The 17,419-nt window shown below is 38.1% G+C and overlaps 1 protein-coding gene across 22 annotated transcripts in view; it reads right to left on the reverse strand.

Moving 5' to 3' along the window:
* ERC1 (ELKS/RAB6-interacting/CAST family member 1) overlaps nucleotides 1–17,419 on the reverse strand; it is a 539,792-nt gene that overhangs the window by 418,683 nt on the left and 103,690 nt on the right. For 18 of the 22 annotated variants that reach the window (XR_005379702.1, XR_005379703.1, XR_005379704.1 and 15 more), the window contains exons 4-6: nucleotides 9,451–9,525; nucleotides 2,907–3,062; nucleotides 1,575–1,658 (exon numbers count right to left, since the gene is read on the reverse strand). Coding sequence is in view for 19 of the 22 variants with exons in the window: in XM_038576363.1 (XP_038432291.1) it covers nucleotides 1,575–1,658; nucleotides 2,907–3,062; nucleotides 9,451–9,525 (315 nt within the window). In the remaining 3 variants the exon portion in view is untranslated. The remainder of the gene's footprint in view (nucleotides 1–1,574; nucleotides 1,659–2,906; nucleotides 3,063–9,450; nucleotides 9,526–17,419) is intronic. The other 4 variants (XM_038576361.1, XM_038576360.1, XM_038576370.1 and 1 more) reach the window with 1 other exon arrangement.

Below are 17,419 nucleotides of genomic sequence, written 5' to 3' on the forward strand. Positions count from 1 at the left end.
TAAGTGTGTCTTTTAGTATTTACTTCTCTAAGCTTTGCTTTCCCAATCAATAAAATGGGAACAGGAAACCAATACTACTGTACTGTTTGGAGATTAAATAAAATAATGTCTGGACTGCGCTTAGCCTGTTGTCTGACACAACAAAGAAATATTTATAATAGCTAAGGGGAAAATAGTAAACTTACACATCAGCTAGTCCCTCTAGACAATAGTTACCATAAACCAAATGAGTTCCTTCTAGATAAAATATTTCACTTTACTAGCTGTACTATAAAGGGGTCCATAAACAATAAAAACATCAAATTACCACAAGTTTTTATTTTTTAATGCTGCATTCCTGTCTTATCCCACAATTATTTTCAGTAGCAGTTTTTTCCTGACTTTGTGCAACATATGTGCACATGGCCTAGGACAGGCTAGAATACTGAAGAGCTCACCAGCACAGGTTCTGGAACCAGATTGCTTGACTTTAAAAAAAAAAAATCAAGCTCTGCCTCTTACCAGCTATTACCTGAGCATCATTCTGCTACCTTGGTTTCCACATCTATAAATTGGGCTTAGATGATATACCAACCTTAGCAGGTTGTAAGTGCTTGAGTGTTAGCTATTTTATTATCTTTTTATATTTTGAAATGGAATTTTAAGTTCTTTAGACAGAAGATTAAACTAAATTGAGAGACTTTATGTTTCATGCTAATTCTAATCTACTAGATAACTCTAATCAAATCACTTTCTGTTCTAAAATAAGTAACATTTGTTGGAAAATCACCTAATGGAGAGTTAATACATATGAAGCTAAAGCACTTTACTCATGAATATCAAATTCTAGGAAAGCTGATCTTAAAAGTTCTCAGCACAAGAAGAAAAAAATTTCGAGGAAGCCCTGGTGGCACAGCGGTTTAGTGCCACCTTCAGCCCAGGGCCTGATCCTGGAGACCCGGGATTGAGTCCCATGTCGGGCACCCTGCATGGAGCCTGCTTCTCCCTCTGCCTGTGTCTCTGCCTTTCTCTCTCACTCTCTGTGTCTCTCATGAATAAATAAATAAAATCTTTAAAAAAAAAAAAAAGAAAAAAGAAAAAAAATTCGGACTATGTATGGTGATGGATGTTAACTAGACTTATTGTGGAGATTTCACTATATATAAATATCTTGTTACAAATCTGAAACTAATATAAAGATACATCAATTATACCTTACTTCATTAAAAAAAAAGAATTTCAAATTCAGATAATCTCAGAACCTAGAACATCTGCAGAAATAAATCACCATTCACGTAAATAACAAGTATCTACAAAAAGAAAAGAGAAAAAAACACACTTTGAAGTACCATCCATAGAGTGAAAAAAGCAACAATAAAGAACCAGAACAAGTGAGGGCTCACTGCACACAAAGTGACATATGGGTCAAACTGGTGAACAGGAGTCGGTTAAAGAGCAGAGCAGGCTGGTTAGTGCTAGTATTGGGCAAAGCTGCCAACCAAAGAGAATGAAAGTATAAGCCACCCAGAAGCCAGAGCTAGCAGGGTCCCACTGTGGGATCGCTGCACACACAGAGTAAATCTTACGGCAAAGACCTCAGCCTGAAGACCAGCCGCTCTCTTTTTCAGCTCCTCCCCTTGAGCCTCTTTCGAACTTAGTTCCTCCTTCAGTTGCTCTACCTGTCACGACATTGTTATTCTTTTTCACTTATGTGTCAACTTTGGTCTTATTATCTGCTTTTCAGCCAGATATAACAATAACCTATATAACACAATCAAACTTGTTTCCCTAGTTCCCTCTTGAAAGCACCCTAGATAGTTTCTCTATTTTCAAGGGTTTTTTTAAATGGATTTAAATGTGCCAATCAGCAAGTGGAAAGCACAGATTATACTGTAAGCATATTTTATTATCAAATTGGGGTGAAAAATACAAACTAATAGAACATTGGATATGTGAATTTTTAGGTTCTAAAATTAACATAAATTGTCAGTAGTCACTGATAACAGATTCTTAAAATAATAAAGGAATATTCTACTGACTTTTATGCCAGGTATGGGCACCAAAGCAAGAAGCCAGAAACTGGAAAGGAAATTAGAATAATCGTGTATCATTCCTTTACAGTTTTCCGCTCTGAGAAACTGGAAAACTAACACAAGTGAGACGCAAGAGTTATTTTCTAGCTAATATTTCATAATCACAATTATGATTTTTAATTAAACCAAAACAAAGCTAGCTAATTTATAACTATGATAAACTAGACCCTTCAAGTTGCCTACATAGTTCATAGACTCAAACTAAATGGCTTTGGATCTAAGGAAAAACTACTGTGACTGAGTTTCTAAATATGGACTGACACGTCTTGCTGATATGTATTCCACTGTAGATATATCTGAATGCACATGGGAAACCTGATACAAATGGATCTTCTCCAAGGGACAGAGCATAGGGCTTCCCTTTATGGAACTTTCCCTTTCCCTTTATGAAGGGAAAATAATATATGATCTAAGTCATTTCAGGGAAAAAAAAAGGTGGAGGGACTGGGTTCAGCCTCTTAGGGTTTTGACTTTTAAAATACTACACAAGAGTTGCAGAACTTGGTTGGTATCTCATGTAGTGAGAAAAACTCAATTTGGATATAATTCTACTAAATCACCTCAGAAGTACTGATAGATATAAATATTAAACTGTGACAATACATATCAGCCTCACAGGAATAATTTTCTTTTAAGTGAAAACTTGAAGTAACTATACATCAGTAATTCTGACTTCAGTTTTAGGAAAGTTCCATTTGAAAGAATTCTAAGAATTCTATCTTTCCCTGAAGTCTGACAAAACAATGTGAAGTTCTTCATTATCACTAAGGAAATAGAGATATGCATCAGGTTTCTTAAACCTCTTTTAAAAATTACAGTATCACACACCATTACCTTATTTTTCATAAATTTAGAATGGCTCCGATAGACCTCCATTTGTTTCATTTCTTCCTCCCGTTCTTCAGTACTCAAGGCCCCATTTGATTTCAGCATCTGAATTTCCTCTTCCAAGTCTCGGAGCCCACGCTCCATAGAGGAAATTTTTGAATCCTGAAGACAATGGAAGATTTAGACATTAAAGTATTCACAAAGAATCAGAGAAGCTGAAAAACTCAGTCTTTACAGATAGTGAATTTAATAAAGATAAACAACTATCCAGGAAAACTGCTGTCTAGCAATTGGTGCCTTGCTTCTAAATTATATCTTTATGGCCACTTGAGTGAAAGGAGGAGAGTTCATATCTAGAATATGATTTTTCTTCTGTCTCTTCCTCTAGTCTGTGCCCTTTCATTAAAGAAGTAGAAGCAAAGGAAAGTTAAAGTTTCTTTGTACTTCATGGTCAATAAACTTCTAGGAAAAAATTTTATAATATTAACAGCAAAACCATTCCTAGCTACTCTATCATTCTACTCTGTGACCCCTAAAAGGTTTATTTCTGTTCCCAAAGGAAGAAGAAGAAGAGTAAAAATGTCTCAAAGATTTATGTAATAATACTCTCAATAATATTCTATAAGCATCCTACTGTAAGAATAACAAAGGGATGAATAATTATGCTAACAATTACAGTTTATCATATTATTTATTCTCTATAGTTCTCTACACATTTGAATAGTTCTCTACATATTTGAAGTATTTTGCATAACTTTTTTCAAATCACTATCCTTATAAACCATCATCTCCACAAATATCACCTCTCAGTAGAACATTCTTCTATGTTCAATTTCTTGGTTTGGTTTGTCACAGTATCTAGTTTATCCACAGATTACTTTAGATGTTATCAATTACAGGAAGATCATTTTAGATGTCAATTACAGAAAAATTCCTACATAGAATGAACACTTTTATATCTAGAGTTGTATATGTTTATTCACCTAAGAAATAAAGTAGAAGAAGCATAAATTAAGTACAGTTTTGTTTTATTTGGAATTTTAGAGAAATCAATCCTTTAGAAAGAAAGCAATTTTAAAATTACTTCCTTTTGTACTTTACTTCAAAGATTTCTTGATTGACATTCTTGCCTACCAGAATTCTTAGAGCATGCAGATGAAAGTTAAAGCATTTATCATGAGACAACTACAACTAGCAATTTTTAGGTTCAAGAGAGAGAAAGGAGATGGGATGTATTCCCTGTTTTGCATTGTATTACCTTTAAAAATATAACAAAAATTTTCCTTTATCAATCTATTCAAATTAAACTTACATTTGGTTCAAAAATTGTTTTTAATATTTTATTTATTTATTCATGAGAGACACAGAGAGAGGGGCAGAGACATAGACAGGGCTTCATGCAGGGAGCCCAATGTGGGACTCAATCCCGGAACTCCAAGATCACACCCTGAGCCAAAGGCAGATGCTCAACCACTGAGCAACCCAGGCATTCCCATTTGGTTCAAAATTAAATGCACTGAATTAATACTCTAACCCTAAATTCTCAATTACTTGTTTAAAATTAGTGGGTGCATCCCATTTCTATCACAGCCCCCCAAAAATAAAATTTAGTGGGCCACAATTAATCTCCTGGCCTATAAAGAATAAATACAGGCATAACTTGAAGATACTGTGGGCTGGCTCCAGATCACTGCAGTAAAGTAAATATCACAATAAAGCAAATCAAATAAATGTTTTGGTTTCCCACTGCATATAAAAAAATTATGTTTCCACGAACATAATTTTTAATGAAAAAAGTATATAACTTAATCTAAAAATAACTTATTGCTAAAAAATACTATCATTTGAGCTTTCAGCAAGTCATAACCTTTTTTGCTGTTAGAGGGTCTTGCCTACATGTTGATAGGTGCTGCTGACTGGTCAGGGTGGTGGTTGCTAAATTTGGGGTGACTGTGACAATTTCTTAAATAAGGCAACAAAGAAGCTTGCTGCATTAATTAAAACTTTTCCTTTCACGAACAATTTCTCTATAGCATGTGATACTGTCTAACAGTATTTTACCCACAGGAGAAATTATTTCAGAACTGGAGTCAATCCTCTCAAACCCTGCTGCTGCTGCTGCTACTTTACCAACTAAGATTATATAATATTCTAAAGCCTTGGTTGTCATTTCAACAATCTTCACAGCATCTTCACCAGGAGTAGATCCCATCTTAAGAAACCACTTTTTTTTGCTCATCCATAAAAAGCAACTCCTCGCCTATTCAAGTTTTAGCATAAGATTCAAGAAATTCAGCCACACCTCAAGTTCTACTCCTAATTCTAGTTCTCTTGCTCTTTCCACCACATCTGCAGCTCTTCCTCCACTAAAGTCCTAAACCCCTCAAAGTCATCCAGGAGGTTGGAATCAACTTCTTTCAAACTCCTATTCAGGTTGATATTTTTACCTCTTCCCATGAATCACAAATGTTCTTATTGGCATCTAGAGTGGTGAATTCTTTCCAAAAGGTTTTTGATTTACTTGGCCGAGAGATCCTTCAGAAGCATAAATTAAGTATAGTTTTATTTGGAATTTAACAAATTTTACAGCTGCTCTCTATGGCAGCTATAGCCTTATAAATATATTTCTTAAATAATAAGACCTGAAAGTCAAGGGGCACTTAGGTGGCTCAGTCAGTTAAGCATCTGCCTTCAGCTCAGGTCATGACCCCAGGATCCTGGGATCGAGCCCCACGTCGGGCTCCCTGCTCAGCACAGAGTCTGCTTCTCTCTCTCTCTCTCTCTCTCCCACTTCCCCTGCTTGTGCTCACTCTCTTTCTCTGTCAAACAAATAAATAAAATCTTAAAAAAAAAAAAAAAAAAAAGGCCGAGAAGTCAAAATGACTCCCTGATCCATGGGCTGCAGAATGAATGTTTTGTTATTAGGCACAAAAACAACAATAATCTCTTTGTATACCTCTATCAGAGCTCTTCAGTGAACAGGTGCATTGTCAATGAACAGCCATATTTTGAAAGGAATCTCTTTTTCTCTGTAGTGGGTCCCATCAGTGGCCTTAAAATATTTAGTAAACCATGCTACAAACAGATGCACTGCCATCTAGGCTTTGTTTATAGAGTACAGGCAGCAGAGACTAAGCATAATTCTTAAGGCCCTAGGATTTCTGGAATGGTAAATGAGTACTGGCTTCAACTTAAGGCCCTAGGATTTCTGGAATGGTAAATGAGTACTGGCTTCAACTTAAAGTCATCAGCGCATTAGCTCCTAACAAGAGATTCAGCCTATCTTTTCAAGCTTTGAAGCCAGGCACTGACTTCTTTAGGTATTAAAGTCCTAGATGGGGATCCCTGGGTGGCGCAGTGGTTTGGCGCCTGCCTTTGGCCCAGGGCGCAATCCTGGAGACCAGGGATCGAATCCCACGTCGGGCTCCCAGAGCATGGAGCCTGCTTCTCCCTCTGCCTGTGTCTCTGCCTCTCTCTCTCTCTCTCTGGTTGACTATCATAAAAAAAAAAAAAAAAAAAAGTCCTAGATGGCATCTCCTTCCAATAGAAAGTTGTTTCATCTACACTGAAAATCTGTTGTTTAGTGAAGCCACTCTCATAATGAACCTTCTAGATCTTCTGGGTAACTTGCTGCACTGTCTCCATCAGTACCTGCTATTTTACCCTACACTTTTACGTCATGGAGATGGTTTCTTTCCTTAAACCTCATGAACCAACCTCTGCTAGCTTCAAGCACTTCTTCTGCTGCTTCCTTACCTCTTTCAGCCTTCACAGAATTGAGAGACTTAGAGCCTTGCCCTAGATTAGGCTTTGGCTCAAGAGAATATTGTGGCTGGTTTAATCTTCTATCCAGACCACTAAAACTTTCTCCATGTGAGCAATAAGGCTGTTTCACTTTTTATCATTCATATGTTTACTAGAGTAGCCGCTTTTAATTTCCTTCAAGAGTTTTCCCTTTGCATTCATAATTTGGCTGTTTGGTGCAAGAGGCCTGGCTTTCAAGCCTATCTTAGCTTTGGACATGCCTTCCTCACTAAGCTTAATCATTCCTAGTTTTTCATTTAAAACGAGAGACATGTGACTCTTTTCACTTGAACATGTAGAGACCACTGTAGGGTTATTAGTTGGCCTAACTTTAACATTATTGTGTCTCAGGGAACAGGGAGGCCTGAGGAGAGGGGGAGTTAGTTCTAGGGGAATGGCAGGTCAGTGAGGCAGGCAGAACACACAGATTTATCAAGTGGTGCCATTTATCAGTGGCACCCAAAACAACTACAACAGTAACATCAAAGATCACAGATCACCATAACAAATAGAATAATAATGAAAAAGTGTGAAATATTGCAAGAATTACTAAAATGTGACACATAGACATGAAGTGGGCAAATGCTGTTGAAAAAATAGCATCAAAAGATATGCCTGATGCAAGGTTGCCACAAACCTTCAATTTTTAAAATACGGTATCTGCAAAACACAGTAAAGTGAAGCAGAGTAAAACAAGGTTATGCCTCTAAACTATTTTCATTGTACTATCTGAAAATTCACTTTTAAGATTACTATACATCTTACTGGAAATATCAGGATGTAGTCCCTTAAGAATAACTAAGATACTAGGCATTTGCATGTGACTATCCAATAAATGAAATGTGGCTTACTTCTGACATTAGTTGGGGGTCTTGGGGGGATGAAAAGGGGCCAATGAAAGAGGGACTGGTGCTCCACACAAGACAAATCACCTCCAGCTATGAACTCAAGTTCTGTTCATCACATAGCCTACAAAGCCCCCACAAGGCCCCAAGAAACATTATCCATCTTAAGAAGAAATCATTTAAATTCAGAGAAAAGTTCTTATAACTATACTTAAGAAGCATCTATTTGCATAAAACCATATACCAATAAACTAAATATTCTTGTCATATCACCAAATATTAAATAAAGGCCCACAAAGTAAAAACAGTGTCAAACTTTCAAGGGAATATGAAGAGGCTAAAAAAAGAGAAAGAGAGAGGTTCTTATCTATAAGAGTCTTTCCACTTTTGTAAGAAAGAATATGATGTTCATAAAAATAACAGCAGTAGCAGCTAACAGTTTACAATATACCAGGTATTATTCAAAATATTTTACTTGCTATAACTAATTTAAAACTCAAAACCACCTATAGGATGGTGGTTTATCATCGCCTTCTATCAATAAAGAAATTGAGGCATAGGGAGAGGTTAGGTAACTTGCTCTGTGTCATACAACTGATTCAAGTAAAGCCAAATTTTGAATCCAAGGAATTTAGAAGACAAGCTCTTGATCAACGTAACACAGAGCCTAAAGATTTCTAACTATTCATTAACTTAAGGCATAGTTTTTCAAAGTATGGTCCATGTTCTATGTTCTGGATCCCCCAGACTTTTTCAAGACATCTACATAGTCAAAACTATTTTCATAATAATATTATGACTTTATTTGCCTTCTCCACTATGTTAACATTTGTACTAAAGGTATATAATGGTGGAAAAACTGCTAGTGTATCAGGACAACAGGAAGTAGCACCAAACCACACCAGCAGTCATTGTACTTTACAGGTCAGGCACTCACAGAAAAAAAAGAAAAATATATTAAGGGGAAAAAAAAAAGAATTAAGTAAGCTCTAGGCCCAATGTGGGGTTTACAATCATGACCCCGAGGTAAGAGTCACATGCTCTGCCAATTGAGCTAGCAAGGCACCCCTAGAAATAAAATTTTTGGAAGACTGCTTCCCTTGAGAATGTCCCTAATGAAGCAGTAAAAATTATTACTTTTAATTAATCGCAACCCTTAGGAATGCATCTTTTTACTATTCTTTGTGATGAAATGGGAAGGAGCTAGGCATCTCTGCCCATTGAAGTATGACAGACAGTTGTTCCTTAGAAATAGCACTTATGTGCCTCTTTGAGTTGCAAGCCACATTAGATACTATTTTTATAGAACATCATTTTTACCTGAAAGAACAATTGACAAATCATAGTTTCTAGGCTATTAGGCGGACATTTTCTAAAAACGAATGAATGAGCTTGTCTTAACAGAATAGAAGAGGGTCCCTGGGTGGCTCAGCGGTTTGGCGCCTGCCTTGGGCCCCAGGGTGTGATCCTGGAGACCCAGGATCGAGTCCCACATCGGGCTCCCTGCATGGACCCTGCTTCTCCCTCTGCCTGTGTCTCTGCCTCTCTCTCTCTCTCTCTCTCTGTGTCTCTCATGAGTAAATAAATAAAATATTTTAAAAAGAAAAAAAGAGAATAGAAGAGTCCTGAGATCAAAAGGTTTAAGCAGAGCTGATTTAAAGAAATTCTGGACAAGTCTTTTTGGTCCCATTTGAGTTATGATCTATAACTAAAAGGGAATAAAACTGAAGTTCTTTTACAGTGTCATTTTCATTGTCTTACTATTTCTTCTCAATCTACAAAGTAAGTGAAATATTATCACATACCACTTTCTAAAACACACATGGAAGTGTGTAATCATTTAGAAGTTTAAAAATCACTTAAAACTGACTCAGAAGATTTTTTCATAGATTCTTACTTACCTTCATTTCAATAACAGTTTGCAGAGCTTTTGTTTTGGCAGAATCAGGAGCATTCTCAAATCTCCGGTGCATCTCCTATACAAGAGAAGCAAAAGAGAGAGTAAGTGTCTTCCTTTTCGCTCTTCTTTTGTCTTAAATAGAGGTTAGAGAAAGACGGGGAGAGAGAGTAATTGTGTAAAAAAGATATTATACCATCCTTGTAAGACTGATCCCTGTGTACCAGACCTTCCTAGTGGATCAGAGAAACCACAGACTGCATCCAGGCTAAGGAACTCTAAGGGTCAAGCACACAGGGATAGAGTCCCTGTCTATGAACACCTAGTTATTTAAAATTAGTCAAACAGATAAAATCAGTATGACAGATGGAAACTACAGCACAAACCCAGATTGGTCTGTCGATTTTCCACATGATTCTAAGACATATAAATCAGAACTCCAAGATCCAAAAGGTAGACTAGAAATATTCCCTTTTTAAAAGAGAAATAAAAGCAGTCACAATCAGCCCGCACTGCACAAAGCTACTAAAAGCATTTGTGTTAACCACATCCTTTCTCTAACATCTACCCTGGAGTAACAACCTGGCTACCTATAATGAAAATCTCTCTCCAGTGGGGTGACAAGTAGAAAGACAAAAGAAAATAAGGTTGTTGGGCAAGTTTCCTCATAGTTCATTTTTATAAAATGTCAGAAAAGCACAGCTATTCTTTTTAATCTCAATTTTAGTGAGTTCAGAATCATGAAGAAAGGAAGCAATGGTAGTAATATCACAATTAGGGTCTTCGAGGGTCACAGTAAGGTTATCAGTCCACCTCAGGATATTTCCTGTCAGATTTTGTGAATGTCTCTGACTTAATCAGTCAATATTTCCAAAGTACCCTGGCATAGCTTTCTAGTGATCCCAGAGAATATGCAGTTGAATACTTTCCATCTGAACCATACTTAACCATAAGAAAAGGAATGTATACTTTTTCGCAACGGGTTTGCCGCCAGAACACAGGTGTCGTGAAAACCACCGCTAAACCTAAACCAAAATGGGAAAGGAGAAGACTCACATCAACATCGTCGTCATTGGACACGTAGATTCGGGCAAGTCTACCACTACTGGCCATCTGATCTACAAATGTGGCGGGATCGACAAAAGAACTATCGAAAAATTTGAGAAGGAGGCTGCTGAGATGGGAAAAGGCTCCTTCAAGTATGCCTGGGTCTTGGATAAACTGAAAGCTGAACGTGAACGTGGTATCACCATTGATATCTCCCTGTGGAAATTCAAGACCAGCAAGTATTATGTGACCATCATTGATGCCCTAGGACACAGAGACTTTATCAAAAACATGATTACAGGCACATCTCAGGCTGACTGTGCTGTCCTGATTGTTGCTGCTGGTGTTGGTGAATTTGAAGCCGGTATATCTCCAAGAATGGGCAGACCCGTGAGCATGCCCTTCTGGCTTACACACTGGGTGTAAAACAACTAACTGTTGGTGTTAACAAAATGGATTCCACTGAACCACCCTACAGCCAGAAGAGATACGAGGAAATCGTTAAGGAAGTCAGCACCTACATTAAGAAAATTGGCTACAACCCCGACACAGTAGCATTTGTGCCAATTTCTGGTTGGAATGGTGACAACATGCTGGAGCCAAGTGCTAACATGCCTTGGTTCAAGGGATGGAAAGTCACCCGTAAAGATGGGAATGCCAGCGGAACCACACTGCTTGAAGCCCTGGATTGCATTCTGCCACCAACTCGTCCAACTGATAAGCCCTTGCGTCTGCCTCTCCAAGACGTCTACAAAATTGGTGGTATTGGTACTGTCCCAGTGGGTCGAGTGGAGACTGGTGTTCTTAAGCCTGGTATGGTGGTCACCTTTGCTCCAGTCAATGTTACAACTGAAGTAAAGTCTGTTGAAATGCACCATGAAGCTTTGAGTGAGGCTCTTCCTGGGGACAATGTGGGCTTCAATGTCAAGAACGTATCTGTCAAAGATGTTCGTCGTGGCAACGTGGCTGGTGACAGCAAAAATGACCCACCAATGGAAGCAGCTGGCTTCACAGCTCAGGTGATTATCCTGAACCATCCAGGCCAAATCAGTGCTGGATATGCACCTGTGCTGGATTGTCACACAGCTCACATTGCTTGCAAGTTTGCTGAGCTGAAGGAAAAGATAGATCGTCGTTCTGGAAAGAAGCTGGAAGATGGTCCCAAGTTCTTGAAATCTGGGGATGCTGCCATTATTGATATGGTTCCTGGCAAACCTATGTGTGTTGAGAGCTTCTCTGACTATCCTCCTCTGGGCCGTTTTGCTGTTCGTGACATGAGACAGACAGTTGCTGTGGGTGTCATCAAAGCAGTGGACAAGGCAGCTGGAGCTGGCAAAGTCACCAAGTCTGCCCAGAAAGCTCAGAAGGCTAAATGAATATTATCCCCAATACCTGCCACCCCAGTCTTAATCAGTGGTGGAAGAACGGTCTCAGAACTGTTTGTGTCAATTGGCCATTTAAGTTTAATAGTAAAAGACTGGTTAATGATAATAATGCATCGTAAAACCTTCAGAAGGAAAGGAGAATGTTTTGTGGACCATTTGGTTTTTTTTTTGTGTGTGTGCGTGTGTGGCAGTTTTAAGTTATTAGTTTTTAAAATCAGTACTTTTTAATGGAAACAACTTGACCAAAAATCTGTCACAGAATTTTGAGACCCATTAAAACAAAAGTTTAATGAGAAAAAAAAAAAAAAGAAAGAAAAGGAATGTATAATACTTTAATTATACCTTTCACCTAATTTATTCATTCCTGTCTGACCAGGAAGAATGGTTTAAAAGAAACAGAAAATAGAACTGCGCAATTCACCAAATTACCTCTTCCTGGAAGAACTGTCCTGAACTGACAAAAGTTCTAAATTATAAACAGTCAACAGTTTAAAAACCAGTAACTTCTGAACATCCACATTTACCAGCTGGTTGCTGAAACTACAGTGCAAACCACTATTAATACATACCACCCTTTCTGCTACTTTTCTCCCTGACTCTAGCCTTAAATATTCAAACAAGGTATCCCATCTGTATGTTTAACAAATATCTCAAACTCTTCATGCCCAAGAGTAAATTAAATTCTTGGTGGTACTCTAAAACCTGCTCCATCCTTCCAGTTACTCAGGTGAAAAACCTAATTCTTAATGCCTTCCTTTCTCTTTCAAGCCACAGTCAATCAGGAAATCCAGTTAACTCAACGTTCAAAATATATCCAAAACGCAAACACTCTTACCTTTGGAGTGAGCCACTAACAAAAATGTATCTTTTAGGGGTGGCTGGGTGACGCAGTTGGTTAAGCATTCGACTCTTGGTTTTCTGCTCAGAGTGTGATCTCAAGGTCCTGAGATCCAGCCCTGCACCAGGTCTACTTGGGACTCTCTCTCCCTCTCTCTCTGCCCATCCCCCCATATTTTCTATCTCTCCCCCTCCCTCTCTCCCAAATAAATCAATCTTAATATATACGTGTGTGTGCCTATATATGTAGATATATATACACATATATCTCTATATCTATATAGATATAGATATATATCTTTTTTAAATCTAACAACAAGCTCCTAACTAGGCTCCTCACTTTTTATGTTGCTCCCCTACAGTCTATTCTCAACAGAGCACTCAGAGTGACCTTTTAGAGTATGAATTTAATCTTGTCACTCTTCTGCTTGAAACTCTTATCATGGTTCCCTATGTGACTCAAAGCAAGCCAAAGTCCCCTCAGTAGTCTACAAGACCTCATGTTTTATCACTCTTCTTCCCTCAGTCACCATGCTTTAACTACACTGGACTCCCTGCTGTTCCTCAAATATGCTAGGCATTCTCCCATTCCTTAGGACTTTACACCAGATGTTTCCATTACCTAAACTCTTTTTCATCAATCAGCTCACGGAGAGGATTTTCTCTCCTTCAAATCTTGACTCAAATGTCTCTTCTAGATTATTAGGTTTATGAGTTGTGATAATCACATTGTGGTTATACAAAAAAAAAAAAGTCCAAATGTTTTGGCGGTGCATACCAAAGTCTATAGAGGTAAGTTACATCATGTCAGGAATTTGTTTTAAAATCTTTGGTGAGGGTGATGGAAGGGGAGGAGGGCCGGGGGTCGGGGTGAATGGGTGATGGGCACTGAGGGGGGCACTTGACAGGATGAGCACTGGGTGTTATTCTGTATGTTGGCAAATTGAACACCAATAAAAAATAAATTTATTATTTAAAAAAATAATAACTTAAAAAAAAGAAAAGACATTTCTCCAAAGAAGACAAATGCCCAGCAATACATGAAAAGATGATCAACATCATTTGGGATCAGGGAAATACAATTCAAACCCATGAGGAGTTACCAACTCACACTAGTCAGAATAGCTAAGATCAACACCTCAGGAAACAACAGATGCTGGTGAAGATGCAGAGAAATGGGACCTTCTGTTGGTGGGAAGGCAGCTGGTGCAGCCATTCTGGAAATTAAAATATTTTAAAAAATAAAAATAAAAATAAAAATAAAAATAAATAAAATCTTTGGTGGTGAAAAAAGAAGGAAAGGGAAAAAATAGGACACTGAAACAAAGTATGGCAAAATTTTGGTAATTGGTGTATCTGAGTGATAAATAAGTATAGGTTTGAAATTTTTCATTAAAAAATTAATGTTTAATGTAGCACAGCATATCTTATTTTAAAACTTAAAACTGACAAAAAAAAATCCACATGTCCCTTCCCCTTTACCTTACTCTGCTTTTCCTACTCATAGCATGTACCTTCTAACCTATACATGAATGATGAGTGAATGAAAACAAATGACTACCAAACTTTCAAGACTTAAGGGAACCTATGAACCCCTTTCTATCCCTGTGCTGAGTTACATACACCTCCTCTTACTTCCAGATAATCTTCCTCAACACTTACTACATTATATTTGGAATAATCTTCTCTAATATACCAGACTGTAAACTCCTTCAGGGAAAAACTGTCCTTTGTATTCCTTAAACACTGTGAGACATGTAAGTAATCATTAAAAATTATTTCTCCTCCATATCCATTCCTCTTTTGTTGGATGAAGGAAAGACTGAAAAAATGAATAAATCGTCAGCTAGTGTTAATCTTCACCTCTCTATTGGACCACTCTCTCTACTATATCAAATAAAGAAAGGTCTTCTTGTTTCTAAATCTTATAGCTGTTGTCAGTCCACATCCTTTCTGAACTCATTTAATAGTTTTCTTTTGTTTGTTTGTTTTTTAATGAGAGAGACAGTTAAGGGAGGAACATCTTTAAAATTTTCAACTGCCTTCCATTAAAGAATTATCCTAGCTCTAAAGACTTGTTCTCTGTCCTTTCCCCTATCATAACGACAGAGAGACATTTTCTAAATTCAATCCTCAGAACTCTTCTCAGTTCTATATCCCCAATCCAGGGACTCCACTAGCCCACATAGAAACTTACTAGGAATTAGGAAAAAAACAACCCCTGTAGAGTAGAAGCAACCTCAGCATGAAACACTGGTTGAGTTTTAGGCCCCACTTGCTCCATCAGCAGGAAGCTCTTGTTTGGCTGAACAACAGGCACACCAACAATACAGGGTAGCCCTTCTCCCAAATCCCACAAATTCAACTACAGTTGACCCTTGAACAACATGGGTTTGAACTGTGCTGGTCCACTTAAACAAGTATTATTCTTTTTTTTTTTTTTAAGATTTTATAATTTTTATTTGTTAGAGAGAGAGAGAGAGAGAAAACATGAGCAGGGGGAGGGGCAGAGGGAGAGGGAGAAGCAGATTCCTGGCTGAGTGGGGAGCCCACCTGGGGCTCCATCCCAGGACCTCAGGACCATGACCTAAGCTGGAAGGCAGACACTTAACCGACTGAGCCATCCAGGCACCCCTACATGTGTTATTTTTTCAATAAATATAGTACAGTACTATAAATGTGTTTTCTCTTATAATTTTTAAATAACATTTGCTTTTCTCTAGCTCACTTAAAGAATATGGTAAATAATACATATGACATACAAACTACATGTAAATCAACCATTTATGTTATCAGTAAGGCTTGCAGTCAACAGTAGGTTATCAGTAGTTAAGTTCTGGGAGAGTCAGACACTCTATACAGATTTTCAACTAAACAGGGGTCATCAAAAAAAATAAAAAATAAAAAAAAATAAAAATAAAAATAAACAGGGGTCAGCTTCCAACCCCGTCATTATCCAAAAGTCAACTATATTACATTTCCATCAATAACCTGCAAAATCTATTTCTCTAGCCTTGTAGTGGACATCTATTACTCTTTCTTGCCATGGTATCTAATCTCCCTTCTATGTTTGGGGATTCCACATTTTTTTTTAATTTTTATTTATTTTTGATAGTCACATAGAGAGAGAGAGAGGCAGAGACATAGGCAGAGGGAGAAGCAGGCTCCATGCACCAGGAGCCTGACATGGGATTCGAACCCGGGTCTCCAGGATCGTGTCCTGGGCCAAAGGAAGGCGCTAAACTGCTGCGCCACCCAGGGATCCCCGGATTCCACATTTTAAGACAGTCTTCCTTCCACAACAGAAGCTAAGGATGCCACATACTTTTTCCTCAGCCTTTCTGGCAGTTAAAATCCAAACACAAGACCTAATCTCCCCAGTCAGACACATGTATCACTTTGATTCAGAACCTTTTAACAGAAGAATCAGGGACCTGAATAGAGACAAGTCTGACAATGAGTGGCAGAGGAAGCAGTTACCTCAAGCTCCCAGTCTCAGGAATGGCAGAGGTTCCAAGGGTAGTGAGCAGTGTCAGTGATGTCAGCCAAACAGTGATGTCTTGGTGCTGTGTTTGTACCCTGTACCAAGAAAAGCACTGTCTACGACTAAACCAATAAAGGAGCATGATGGATTTGAAACTGTTTTTGGCTATATAACTTCTGTACCCAGCATTTCTAACCCTCCTAGAAATTCTGGGACTGGGACAGCTGGATAGCTCAGTAGTTGAGTGTCTGTCCTCAGCTCAGGTAATGATCACGCACGGGGTCCTGGGATCGAGTCCCTGCAGGGAGCTGGGAGCCTGCTTCTCCTTCTGCCTATATCTCTGTCCCACTCCCTCTGTCATTCATATTTCATTATAAAGAAATAATCTTTAAAAAAAAAGAAAAAAAGAAGAAGTTCTGGAACCATCATCTGTCTGGATTATAGCAATAGGCTCCCAAAATCAATCTCCCTAGTAACACACTGTAAGACTATTGCTTTAATTTATTTTAATTCTTTCTCTACTTCTCCATTCAAGCAATTCAGCCACATTACCAGTGAATTCCAGGGTGCCAAATCTAGTGGACACCTTTCTGTCCTCATCTTCCTAAAACTCTCAGAGGCCTTCAAAGCAGTGGGTCACTCCCTCCTATACACGTATTTTCTCTTGACTGTTATTATGAGACTACACTCTCTTCTTCTTTCTCTCCAAGTGCTCCTTCTGTTTCTTTTGCAGTTTCTTCCTTCTAAATTAGACCCCTAAATACTATAATGACCAGGTATCAAGTCCTAAACCCTCTTCTCTTTTCTTGCTAAACTCTCTATTCCGTAACATTGCTTAAAATTCAACTGAAACACTAGTGAATTCCTAGGCCCTCTGCTCTGATTTCACTCATTTATCCAACTGCCCATTTGACATCTCTGTTTAGATGTCTAATAGGTAATTTAACCTATACACTGTCCATAACAAATCTCTTAATTTTTATTTTCCTTAATAGAGCCCCTGATCTGATGAGTGTGATGAGAAAGGAGTCTTCTCCATCTCATTAAATGGCACTACCTTCCCAGTGGCTCAAGCCAAACACCAATGTCTCATTTTTCCCAGATCTTTATTTCCCACAACAATTCAAACTGCGTGCAGTGATTGTTCTAGCTTCAAAATATGTCTTGAATTATTCCACTTCATTCCATTTCCAGTTCAGTTTAACCCTGGATTACTACAA

This window comes from Canis lupus, chromosome 27 (genome assembly GCF_011100685.1).
Source record: "Canis lupus familiaris isolate Mischka breed German Shepherd chromosome 27, alternate assembly UU_Cfam_GSD_1.0, whole genome shotgun sequence".
In the NCBI taxonomy this organism is placed as follows: Eukaryota; Metazoa; Chordata; class Mammalia; order Carnivora; family Canidae; genus Canis; species Canis lupus.